This window comes from Rhinolophus ferrumequinum, chromosome 13, assembly GCF_004115265.2.
Source record: "Rhinolophus ferrumequinum isolate MPI-CBG mRhiFer1 chromosome 13, mRhiFer1_v1.p, whole genome shotgun sequence".
NCBI classification, from domain to species: domain Eukaryota; kingdom Metazoa; phylum Chordata; class Mammalia; order Chiroptera; family Rhinolophidae; genus Rhinolophus; species Rhinolophus ferrumequinum.
In genome coordinates, this window is record NC_046296.1 from 44980252 (window position 1) to 44993352 (window position 13101).

Here is a 13101-nt window from a genome sequence, read left to right on the forward strand (position 1 = left end):
GAAGCGGATTTGGAAGGGCCAAGGCTGAGCCAATCAGAAGGCGTCAGGGTTGTGCAGCTGCAGCTGGGCCGCGGCGGAGCTGCTCCGGGTGAGATCCGTGAGAGAGGCTGAGTCTGGTGGGATCTCTCACCCCTGGACGCTCCCTCCTGACACCTGCCCCGGGGAGCAGCGCTGCGATCCGGTACGGCCTCCCTTTCCGCGGACAAGGGCTGTGTGTTCGTGTGCGTGGTCTTTACGTCACCCTGGTTGTTAGTGTGCGGACCCTTCTACCGCCTCCCTCTCTCCGAGTGGTCAGGGTGGGGGAAGCTTCCGGGGCCTGCTGGGACCCAGGCTGCTTGGCTCCTGGGGCCGGTGAGTCTGGACCATCCGGATCCCAGACGCTGGGACCGGGCCGGGCGGGGGTCGGCAGCTCAGTTTGTCCACGATCAGGCTGGAGGCAGCGGAGCTGAATTCAGGCTCGGAGTGGGGTAAAGGGTTGAATTGGAGGGGCTGAGATTCCGTTTCCTGTCTGTCTCCATGAGTGGCTGTTGGGAGAGGATTGGGGGCGATGTATGCTGAAAGGAAAGTACCAGATCTGGGTATCTGCACGGAGCTAGATATATGGGGTCAGTCAGAGATTTGCCTGGAAGGGGAGTGGTGTGTACCAGTGTTCAGTGCCCAGCTCGCTGATTCTGTTTCTGGCAGCTAAACTTGAATGTGAAACAAAGGATGCTCTTCAAATCAAACTTAGGTCCCTGCGTCCACGGTGAAAAAAGCTAGTTGGAATCTTCCCAGGTTAAATGGAATAGAATAGTGGAATCTATCCATGTGGATTATATAACCTAATTCCTGTTCCTTGGAAAATAGCTGAGGAGAGTCATATTGAATACAGCCAGCAAATTTTCATCCAGAATTTGAGAGCAGATCTCAGATCAGGTTGTAAAGGTAACATTATCTGGGTTGGTGTGAGACAAGTTGTTGATCGCTGGTTAGACAAGCTTGCTGTGGCTTTGTCTGGTTGGCTAGCTCCTCTTTAAATCAGAGCACAATACCTTCTTGCTTTTTTCCTAATGTTTCTTACTACACAAACTTACCTTGGATGGATGGGTTTTGAGATGAAGTTCTAATCTTTCTGATTCGTATATCCTTTCCCTTTTTCTAAGTTTTAGAAATAATAGGTAATTATCAATGCACAACTTTACGGAATTCAGTTCATTCCACTGTTTTGGTCTCCTGTTATGCTTCTAATGACACTACGTTTTCGTGAGTATATGTATATAAACCACTCCTTTTCAGATAATTTGAGGTAGTTAGATTTCTTATGACATTCTTCTCTAAGAGGATCTGGAGTCAGGAAACTTGTAAAATTTGGATTGGAAAAAATGTATTAATTATATTTTTTGTTTTCCGTATTTTATTGTTTTGACACATTGGGGGCCTAGCTGGTCAGGAAGAAACTGCCCTGCTAGGGATAGCTAACAACCAACCAACCTGTGAACACACCTTTCATAGGCACACCAGCCAATCTGGAGTACATACCCCCAACCACCTCCGAATTTCCCCTGCCCTGAAATCAACCCAGGGCCAGGCACCAGGCAAGTTGAGATAATCCCAAAGCCTGCTGGACTTATTCAAACTAGCCAATCCAAACTGTTTACCCTGCCCACAGTTTCCTGTGGAAACCCCAGAAAGGCTGTCATATGTCTCCCCCTGGCTCCTTCCTGCCCCCTTATGGTGTTCCCGCCCCCATGGCCCCTCCTGGCCCTCCTGGCATGGCATCCTCTCCTTAAGGGAACTGTAACACTAAACTTCTTTTTTTTCATTTTCTCTCTCTCTCTCTGTCTCTGTCTCTGTCTCTGTCTCTCTCTTCTTTTCTTTCTTTCCAAATTTTATTGGGGAACAGTGTGTTTCTCCAGGACCCATCAGCTTCAAGCCATTGTCCTTCAGTCTAGTTGTGGAGGGCGCAGCTCAACTCCAGGTCCAGTCACCGTTTCAGTCTTTAGTTGCGGGGGCGCAGCCCACCATCCCATGTGGGAATTGAATCAACAACCTTGTTGAGAGCTGGTGCTCTAACCAACTGAGCCACCCGGCCGCCCCTTTGGAAGCTCAGTGGCAGCTCGTCTTCAATCTAGTTGTGGAGGGCACAGCTCACTGGCCCATGTGGGAATTGAACCGGCAACCTTGTTTTTCAGAGTTCGTACTCTAACCAACTGAGCCATCTGGCCATGCCTAAACTTTTCTTTCAATAGCATTGAACTCTCCGTGTCGTCACTCAGTTACATTTATGAATTAAGACCCAGGCACAAATCTAAGGGGTGTGGGGTCAGCTTATGATTATCCTTTGAATTGAAGATACAAGGTACATGTGTGTGGTAAGGAGACGATACGGTGGAAAGAATTTCAGCTTTGGAGTCAAACAGATTGTTTCAAACCCTGTCTCCATCTGTTCCCAATGTGACGATTGTACCTCTCAGTTCTTGTCTTCTTGAGGGAAAGAATTCAGTCAGGAGAGTGCAAGCATAGGATCATAAGAAGTTTATTAGCAAAGCAGATACACCAAAGATTATGGAGCAGGCTGTCCCAAGGGAGGGGAAAGCAGCCTCTCCTTACATTGCTTGAGAGTTTTTATTTCTGTGGGTAGAAGTGTCTCCCCCTGTCCCTCCCTAGTATCTCTCATTCTCAGCTGGTGTGCGTTGTACTCCCTTCTTGCCCTCACAAATATTTCATGGCTCATTCTCTCAGTGTGTTCAGGTGTCTGCTCAAAATGATCTCAGAGAAGTCTTACCTGACCATTCCACCTTAAATAACAGCCTTGGGGTTTTTCTTTTTCTTCATAGCACTTAACTGATGTTATATATCTACTTATTTGTTTATTGTATGTCTTATCCTCTAGAAGGTAAGCTTCATGAGGCAGGAATTTTGTCTTTGCTGTTATATCCCTAGGACTGGGCACATAATAAGTGCTCAACAAATATTTGTGGAACAAATAAATAAACAAACAAATCTCTATTCTCATATCAGTCATTTATGCAACCTTCAGGCATTCAGTCCACAAGAACATATTGAATTCCTATTGTATGCCAGGCACTGTGTTAGAGGTACAGTGTTCATCAAAAATAGACATAATCCTTGTCTTCAAAGTTCTCTGAGAGGAGGAAAAGAAGGGAAATAAACATAAAATAGACAATCAGTAAATATGTATAATTATGAAGGATTTTGAAAAAGGAATACCAAGAGACCTATTTTAATTACCACGTATTTGTGAGTTTCCCAATTTTTTTCCTGCTTTTGATTTCTAATTTTATTCCACTGTGGTTGCTAAACATACTTTGTATTATTTCTCTTTTAGGTTTTTGAGGTTTATTTTATAGCCTAACATGGTCTATACTGGAAATTTTTTCTTCTGCACATGAGAAAAATGTTTGTTATTGGGTAGAATGTTCTAAAGCTATCTCTTAGGTCTAGTTGATTTATACTGTGTTTCAAGTCTTCTGTTCGTTGTTGATCTTCCATCTAGTTGTTGCTTTATTATTCTTGAAAGTAGAGTATTGAAGTCCCATACTGTTATTATTGGATTGTTTATTTCTCCCTTCATTTCTGTCAGTTACTGCTTCATGTATTTTGATGCTCTGTTTTTAGGTGTGTGTATGCTTATAATTGTTATATCTTCCTTCTTTATCTCTAGTGACATGATTTGCTTTAAAGTCTGTTTTGTCTGACATTAGCATAACCCCTCTAGCTTTCTCGTGGTTGCTGTTTGCAGAATTTATCTTTTTCTATCCTTTTACTTTTCATTTATTTGTATCTTTGAATTTAAAGTGATAGCATATAGTTGGATCATGTTTTTTTAATTGAGGTGTAATTGACATATAATATTGTATTAGTTTCAGGTGTACAACATAATGTTTCAATATTTATATATATTGTGAAATGATCACCACAGTAAGTCTAGTTAACATCTCTCACCTTACATAGTTACAAAATTTTTTTTCTTGTGATGAGAATATTTAAGATTTACTTTCTTAGCACCTTTTATATAGGCAATACAGTATTGTTAACTATTGTCACCATGCTGTATATTACATCCCCATGACTTAACTCATTTTGTAACTGGAAGTTTGTACCTTTTGGCCCCTTCATCTATTTCACCCACCCCCCAACCCCCTCTGGCAACCACCAATCTGTTTTTTGTATCTAAAAGCTTGGTTTTTCTTTTTTTTAATTCCACTTATAAGTGAAATCATACGGTATTTGTCTTTAGCTGACTTATTTAGCACAATGCCCTCAAGGTCCATCCATGTTGTCACAAATGACAAGATTTAATTCTGTTTTATGGCTGAGTATTCTGTTGTGTATATATACAACATTTTCTTTATCCATTCATTTATTAATGGATATTTAGGTTGTTTCCATATCTTGGCTATTGTAGGTAATGCTACAGTGAACATGGGAGTGTATATATCTTTTCAAATTAGTGTTTTCATTTTCTTCAAATATCCAGAAGTGGAATTGTTGGATCATATGGTAGTTCAATTTTTAATTTTTTGAGGAACCTTCATACTGTTTTCCATAGTGGCTGCACCAATTTACATTCCCACCAACAGTGCACAGGGATTCTCTTTTCTCCACATCCTCACCAACACTTGTTATTTCTTGTCTTTTTGATAATAACCATTCTAACAGTTGTGAGGTGATACCTCATTATGGTTTTGATTTATATTTCCCTGATGATTAGTCATGTTGAGCATCTTTTCATGTACCTGTTGACCATCTGTATGTCTTCTTTCTGCCCATTTTTTAATCAGATTGGGTTTGTTTGTTTTTTGCTGTTGAGTTGTATGATTTCTTTATATATTTTGGACATTAACTCCTTATCAGATATATGATTTACAAATATTTTCTTCCATTTAATAGGTTGCCTTTTAATTTTTTTGATGATTTCCTTTGCTGCGCAAAAGCTTTTTAATTTAATGTAGTACCAATTGTTTATTTTTGCTTTTGTTTCATTTGCATGTGGAGTCAGATAAAAAAAATCATCACTAAGAACTATATCAAGTTGCTTATCACCTGTGTTTTCTTCTAGGTGTTCTGTGGTTTCAGGTCATACATTTAAGTCTTTTATCTGTTTTGAGTTAATTTTTGTGTATGATGTAAGACAGTAGTCTAGCTTCATTCTTTTGCATGTGGCTGGCCAGTTTTCCCAACACCATGTATTGTTCTTTTCCTGTTGTGTATTATTGGCTCCTTTGTCATAATTTAATTGATCATATATGTGTGGATATATATATCTGGGCTCTCTATTCTGTTCCATTGATCTGTGTATCTGTTTTTATACCAATACCATAGTGTTTTGATTACTATAGCTTTGTACTATAGTTTTTTAAATTAGTTTCAGGTGTATAAAACAATGTAATAGTTAGACATTTACACCCCTCATAAAGTGAGAACCCACCCCCCAAGCTACTACCCCTCTGACATCTTATATAGCTGTTACAATACCATTGACTATCTTCCCTATGTTGTACTCCACATCCCATGACTATATACCTATATATTTTGTTATAGTTGACACTCAATATTATTCTACTTCAGCTGCTGGTGTATAGTGCATTGGACACAATCTATGAAGTGTCCCTGCTAAGTCCAGTGCCCATCTGGTACCTTACATGATCTTTACAACATTGTTGACTATATTCCCCACACTGTATTAACTGCCAGTTTGTATTTAACACCTTCACCTTTTTTACCTTGTTCCCAACCCCATTCCCATCTATCACCCTGATAGATCTAGTACCTGTCTATCTAGGTACTAGATTTAGGCACCATACCTAGTTATTACAATATTGTTGACTATATTCCTTATGCTCTACCCTACATCCCCATGAGTACTGTGTAACAACCAATTTGTACTTCTTAATCACTTCCTCTTTCTCCCATCCTTAACTCCCCTCCCATCTTAAAGAAGTCCCTCTAAGATTCCTTGTAATAACTGGTTTGGTGGTGATGAACTCCTTCAGCTTTTTCTTGTCTGGGAAGCTCCTTATCTGTCCTTCAATTCTAAATGATAGCTTTGCTGGGTAGTGTAATATTGGTTGTCTGTCATTGCTTTTCATCACTTGGAATATTTCCTGCCACTCCCTTCTTGCCTGCCAAGTTTCTGTTGAGAAATCAGCTGACAGTCTTATGGGGGTTCCCTTGTAGGTAACTAACTGCTTTTCTGTTGCTGCTTTTAAGATTCTCTCTTTGTGTTTAACCTTTGGCATTTTAACTATAATGTGTCTTGATATTGGCCTCCTTGGGTTTATCTTGTTTGGGATTGTCTATGCTTCTTGGGGTTGTATGTCTATTTCTTTCACCAGGTTCGGGAGGTTTTCTGTGATTATTTTTTCAAATAGGTTTTCAATTCCTTGCTCTCTCTCTTCTCTTTTTGGTACCTCTATAACGTGAATGTTGGTACGCTTGATATCGTCCTAGAAGCCCCTTAAACTCTCCTCAATTTTCTGGATTCTTTTTTCTTTTTGCTGTTCTGCTTGGGTGTTTTCTGCTATCTTACCTTCTACATTGCTGGTTGGATCCTCTGCTTCATCTAATCTACTGTTGATTCTCTATAGTGTATTCTTCAATTCTGTTATTGTATCCTTTGTTTCTGATTGGTTCTTTTTTATGGTTCTCATCTCCATTTTTATGCTTCCTACCTCTCTGTTGAAGTTCTCCCTGAGATCATTGAGCAGTCTTATAACCAATGTTTGGAACTGCATCTGATAGATTGCTTATTTCCATTTTGTTAGTTCTTTTTCTGGAGCTTTGTTCTGTTTTTTCATTTGGGACATGTTTCTTTGTCTCCCCCTTTTGCCTGCCTCCCTGTGTTTGTTTCTATGTATTAGGTAGGCCTGCTATGTCTTCCGGTCTTAGTAGAGTGTAGAGTGGCCTTATGTAGTAGGTGTGCTATGGGGTTCAGTGGCGCAGTCTTTTTGGTTACCTGAGTCGTGCACGCCAGGTGTGTTCCTTGTGTGGGTTGTGTGTACCCTCCTCTTATAGTTGAGCCTTGGTTGATAATTGCACATCAGTGGCAGGGTCTGGCCCTTGGGCTCACTGGTTGTGAGGATTGGCCTGGACTACAGTGGAGGAGTTGTGCAGGGACTGGTCCTACAAAGTAGGATCTGCCTCAGCAGGATTTTGGTGCCTGCTCCTTGAATGTGTCATACTTGGAGGCAGCTGGGTGCCTCCCTCTTGTTTTGAAGCTGGCCACTGGGGGCGCCAGCCCCAGGACCACCTTGGAGGGAACCTGCTTTGGGTCAAGTTCAGGCACAACCCGTGCCCCACCCGGGGCCACTTGGCAGGAGCCACAAAGAAATCTGCAGATGTCTGCTGCCCGTGCTGTGCTTAGAAGCACCTTGAGAGGCCAAGCTGTGAACCAAGACCAGCTGCTGCTAGTGCCAGGCTTAGGGCTGCTCAGCCAGAGGTACAGGACACGCTCAAGCCAGATGCTGCTTGTCTGAGTTCCGAGAACCTTTGAGAGACCCTAGGAAATTCTGCAGCATGAGCCAAGGCAGGTGGTCTGCACAAAAAAGCCACTGGAAGCAGCTGTTCTGCCCGTAAGTTGGATGGGTCTGGGTCTTGAATCACCAGGCCATGGTGAATGAACTGTGGAGCCTCAGAAATGGTGGCTGACTGTGTTCGCATGCCAGGAAGGGGGAAGGCTCAGCAAAGAAACAGTGGCCTCCACCTCCACCAGCTCCCCCATCCAGGAGAAAGCCGCCTCTCCAACCTCTATCCCAAGCCAGACAACTCAGTTCTCTACCATATGTCTCTGCCTCCTCTCCAGCCTCTGCCCCAGCACTGGAACTCAGAGCAAGTGATCATGTTGGTGGGTAAGGCTGCGTGCGGTCCTTTTAAGAGGAGCACCTGGGAGTGCAGGTGGCTTCAGTCTCACTCAGTCACAGTCTCTGCTGGTTTTCACAAGCAAATATTATGGGGACTTCTCTCCCCAGCACTGGAACCCTGGGCTGGGGTGGGGCTGGGACCTCTTGCTCCTCTGGGGGCTGGGGGGGACCTCTACAGATGAAATATCCCTCCTGGTCTTTAATGGTCACATGCGGGTATGGGACCAGCCCATTCCACATCCCTGCCCTTCCTACCAATGTGGAGGTGGCTTCTTCTGTGCTCCCTTAGTTGAAAGGCTTCAGTTCAGCTTGATTTGAGGCGATTCTCAATAATGGTTGTTTTGTAGATGAGTTGTAATGTTGATGTGGTTGTGAGAGAAGGTAAGCACAGCGTTTACCTACTGCGCCATCTTGGTTGTTTGTAATATAGTGCGAATCAGGGAGCATGATTCCTCCAGCTCTGTTCTTCTTTCTCAAGATTGCTTTGGCTATTTGAGGTCTTTTGTGGTTTCATACAAATTTTAGGAAATGTTCATACAAACATGAAAATTGGTTGTTCTATTTTTGTGGAAAATGCCACTGGGATTACATTAAATCTGTAGATTGCTTTGGGCAGTATGGTCATGTTAACAGTATTAATTCTTCCAGTCCATGAGCATGCACTATCTTTCCATTTATATGTGTCTCCTTCAGTTTCTTTCATCAATGTCACAGTTTTTAGTACACAGGTCTTTCACCTCTTTGGTTAAATTTATTCCTAGGTATTTTATACTTTTTGGTGCAACTTATTACTAGAGTTAAAACTATTTTGTCTTATTATAGAAAAATGTAAATCTAAGAAAATATCTTGAATCTAGTTTTGGCTATATTCTATCATTTTAATGTATTTTATATTTGGTCTATAAATTCTGTTTTGGTTTATATATTTAAGTGTTACGATATTGGGTGCATAAATATTTACAATTGTTACATCCTCTTGATGAATTAACCCCTTTATCATTGTAAAATGCTTTGTCTCTTGTTACCTTTTTTGACTTCAAGTCTATTTTGTCTGATATTAGGATAGGTAACCCTGCTCTATTTTGGTTTCCATTTACATGGCATATCTTTTTCTGTCCCTTCACTTTTAGTCTTTGTGTGTCCTTAAAGCTGAGGCAATTCTGTTGTAGGCAGCATATAGTTGGATCTTGTTTTTTCATCCTTTCAGCCACTTTGTGTCTTTTGACTGGAGAATGTATTCTATTTACATTAAAAGTAATTTATTGATAGGTAGGTCTTACTGTTGCCATTTTTTAAATTGTTTCGGGTGTTTTATAGGTTCTTTGTTCCTTTCTGTCTTGCTGCCTTCCTTTGTGATTTGATGATTTTCTGCAGTGATCTGTTTTTATTTCTTCCTCTTCATCTTTTGTGTATCTACTATAAATTTTTGCTTTGTGGTTTCCATGAGGCTTACATAAAACACCATAGTTATAACATTTAATTTTAAGCTGATAACAACTTAACTTGGATCACATACAAAAGCTCTACACTTTTACTCTCCCCAGGCATAATCTCTGAGCTAGCGCTGTGCTCCTGAAAGTGTGTGTGTGAATTTAAATTCTGTTTATCAAATCATACATTAAATACATGAAAACATCTCTACTAAATTGGTTTCTTTAAACCCTATACTAGATCTAACCAAATGAGAATGGAGGCCTAGGCATGTGTGTCTTGAAACTTCTCCATGTGTTCCTGATGCACATCCCTGGCTAAGAAATTGGTGTCAGAGAAACTCATTAAATATTCATCCTGAGGAGGATGTGCTTGGTAATCTTTTGCGAATCATCATGTCGATGCTTTCCCTAAATTGCCCTTTTAAAACGTGTTTTCCTTTATTTCTTTGAAATAGGCTATGTCCATAACTTTGACAAACAAAAGATTATTATATCGGTCTGGTTTTATGATGTCTGTATTACTCTTTTGTCTTGCAGGTGAAAATGAGTTCTTCAGTAAGAAGAAAAGGCAGGCCCGGCAAAGGAGGTGGAAAAGGGTCTTCTTCTAGAGGAGGAAGAGGAGGCAGGAGTCACAAATCTCATGGGGGTGGCAGTGGTGGTGGTGGCAGTGGTGGCAATAGAAAGTCCTCAAGTAGAATTTGGGACGATGGTGATGACTTTTGTATCTTCAGTGAATCAAGGCACCCAGCCAGGTATTATGCTCTTTCATTGTTCAAATATGGACACAGTATTAATTCCTCATCTATGGGACAACAAATGGCTAAGAGAAAGGGGGAGAAATGCCAAGTTAATTATTCCTCTTATTTTAAAACCTTGCCGTCCCCCTTTTTGTAATATTTTCTAGAGGCATGATGGCAAATAACAGCTTTTTCTTTTTGGAAGTTCAAAATCTGAAGTTAACTTTAACTTCCGCATGACACTATGAATTGAGTGTAATCCTGTTATAACCAATGTCAGCAGAAAAGTAAATACTAGAAATTGTGAAAGTGATGAAAATGTTAAGTGTTTATTAGGTATTGTAGTTTGAAGGTCCCAAAATGTAACCTAACTATACTCTGTCTTTCTAGTTGATGAATTAAATGATCTATTTTCCAACCAGATCGACCAAGTCTTCACTGGTGCTTCATGTGATGACCAGTGACAGACATGATATCTAGGTTTCTCCCATATTCAACCGTTTGTTTTTTTTTTGGTTTTTTTTTTAATAAGTTTTATTGGGGAATGTTGGGAAACTGTGTGCCTCTCCAGGGCCAATCAGCTCCAAGTCATTGTCTTTCAGTCCAGTTGTGGAGGGTGCAGCTCAGCTCCAAGTCCAGTCGCCATTTTCAATCTTAGTTGCCAGGGGCACAGCCCCACCATCCCATGCGGGAATTGAACCGGCAACCTTGTTGTTGAGACCTCACGCTCTAACCAACTGAGCCATCCCGCTGCCCCTTCGGAAGCTCAGCGACAGCTTGTCTTCAATCTAGTTGTGGAGGGCGCGGCTCACTGGCCCATGTGGGAATTGAACTGGCAACCCTGCTGTTCAGAGCTCGCACTCTAACCAACTGAGCCACCCGGCTGCCTCACCTTTTAAATAATGAATACATTCTGATAATTCTAATGAATATTTAATGAAAGCAAAGATTTACTACTACGTGTTATGTATATAAATATAACATTCTAATTGTCTCAAACTGTACTGCAAGCTATCTAAAGGAATTTTCAGAGATGGAGAGATTTCTTTAAAGCTATGCACATGCACACTTACACATACAGTTTTGTTTTTTTTTAATGTATATGAAAAAGGTGATATGAATTAGGGTGACCTCTCTTTTTTGTTCTTTACTTTTCTACAATGATCATGTATATATATTTTTTGTAAGCCAGGAAATAATGATAATTTAGATAAGTATTTCAAAAATAGAGCCCAGTATTAACTTTTAAGTTTTAACAAGTAAGATGGAACTCTTGATTGTTTTCAGATTGTGTACCTAAAATAGAATAAAATAAACTCTCTTTGTATCATATTTCTTTTGAAAGTCGTCTAGTGCAGAGGGAGTCATGATAGAATTGCTTTTCCAGCGAGTTCTTGAATTAGTAAAGCCAGTTTTAATAATTAAGAAACCAATTAGTTTTTTTTCCAGCAGTTCCAATATAATAAATTCTGGTAAGTACTAGTATAGAAAGCAGAGAGCCTCTTCACATTCATTGTCAGCTTTTGTAAGATACTTGACGATCTAGTTCGTATTGTATATATTCTGAGACTCTGAGGAGAAGGTAAAAATTCTGATTTTAGGTAAATGTGTAATTCTTGTGTCCTTTGCAGACCTAGCAGCAGTAGCACAAGAAAAGGAGATGCACGCCCCAAGTGGAAGCCCGAAGCTAAAGTGCCTCTCCAGACTCTACATATGACTTCTGAGAATCAAGAGAAAGTGAAAGCTCTTCTCCGAGACCTGCAAGAACAAGATGCAGATGTTGGATCTGAGTAAATTACTTTACTTGAGTAAATTATATAAAGGAAGATGTATTGGCATCGTCACATACGGTGATGGTCCTGTGTGTCTGGAATTCTGTATCAATACTGATCCTGTTGTGGCTATATAATTAGTTGGAAGTGAGACAAGAGAAATATAAGAATAATTATTTAGCAGCACTTTTAGAATGAGTTTGTTTTGCCATACCCATGAGCAATAGTACAGATTGCCTTTTCAGCTTTATCTTTTTTCTAGGATGGTGCTAATATGGATTTAGTCGTTGCTTTATTGACAACCTTCCAAATAGAACCTTTAGTGAACGAGTTAGAAGTATTGTGTGGGAGCAAATATTGAGTTGGTCAGATGAAGTCTTAAGATTACACTACTCATGACTATCTGCCTAAGAGAAACAACTTTTACTCTTTTGGCTGTTTTGCTTTGTGACTTCAGTTGGAGACATTAATTCTTTCCATTTGCCAGAATTAATGAGTGGTCAGTCATGAGCAGCTCAGTTTCCATCCTACCTACAAGTCTCTTATCTGTCTTAGGTTTAAGAAAAGTGGTTATGCAGCAAAGCAAAAAATTAGGAATGGTTTTTATGAATGAGAAGAGAGAACGAGGATAGCCCAGACTTCTGTGGTTAAGAAGACAGACTCTGGCGTCAGACTGCCTTGGTTAAAATCTCCAGTTGCTCTTTACTGCATAACTTTTGGCAGTTACTAATCCTCTCTAAGTCTTAGTTGATAATCTGGAAAACAGAGATTCTAGTAGTATCTGATTGGGTTATTGGGAAGATTTTTAAAAGAAACAGTACATATAAAACACTTTAACATAGTACCTAGGATGCAATAAATACCTGATAAATGTTCATTGCCAAAGTACAAATTAATACTCGTAGGTCAATAAAAGATTAAATCAGTGACTAAATAGTGGTCAGGATCCTGTGTCCTTTGACTCTTTGAATTAAATTCTTAGACTCTTGCTAAGTTTTTCTTTGAACTAAGTAGAAATTAATATCTAATACATGAAAATGTTACCTTTTCCAGAAGAAGCATTTCTGGGGAGGAGGAAGATGACGAGCCTGATTGTGATGATGCTCAGTACTGGTCAGCTGGACGAGAAGCTGCCCTTGTTCCTGACTTGGATCCTTTGGAATATGCCGGCTCAGGCCTGGAGGAACCTTATAATCCAGAATTGACAGTCTCAACATTAGCAGTGCAAAAACTTTCTAGGTGATTGCTTTCAACATCTTTGGGAGTAGGGGAAAATTCAAGGAAACTGAAGGCATAT

At 40.3% G+C, this 13101-nt stretch overlaps 1 protein-coding gene across 2 annotated transcripts in view; it reads left to right on the top strand.

Annotated features, from left to right (window-relative positions):
- Positions 1 to 48: 48 nt before the first annotated feature.
- Positions 49 to 13101, top strand: part of DHX57 (DExH-box helicase 57) — a 56896-nt gene continuing 43843 nt past the window's right edge. For both annotated transcript variants that reach the window (XR_004424805.1, XM_033124508.1), the window contains exons 1-4: positions 49 to 181; positions 9833 to 10047; positions 11664 to 11822; positions 12858 to 13043. Coding sequence is in view for 1 of the 2 variants with exons in the window: in XM_033124508.1 (XP_032980399.1) it covers positions 9839 to 10047; positions 11664 to 11822; positions 12858 to 13043 (554 nt within the window). In the remaining variant the exon portion in view is untranslated. The remainder of the gene's footprint in view (positions 182 to 9832; positions 10048 to 11663; positions 11823 to 12857; positions 13044 to 13101) is intronic.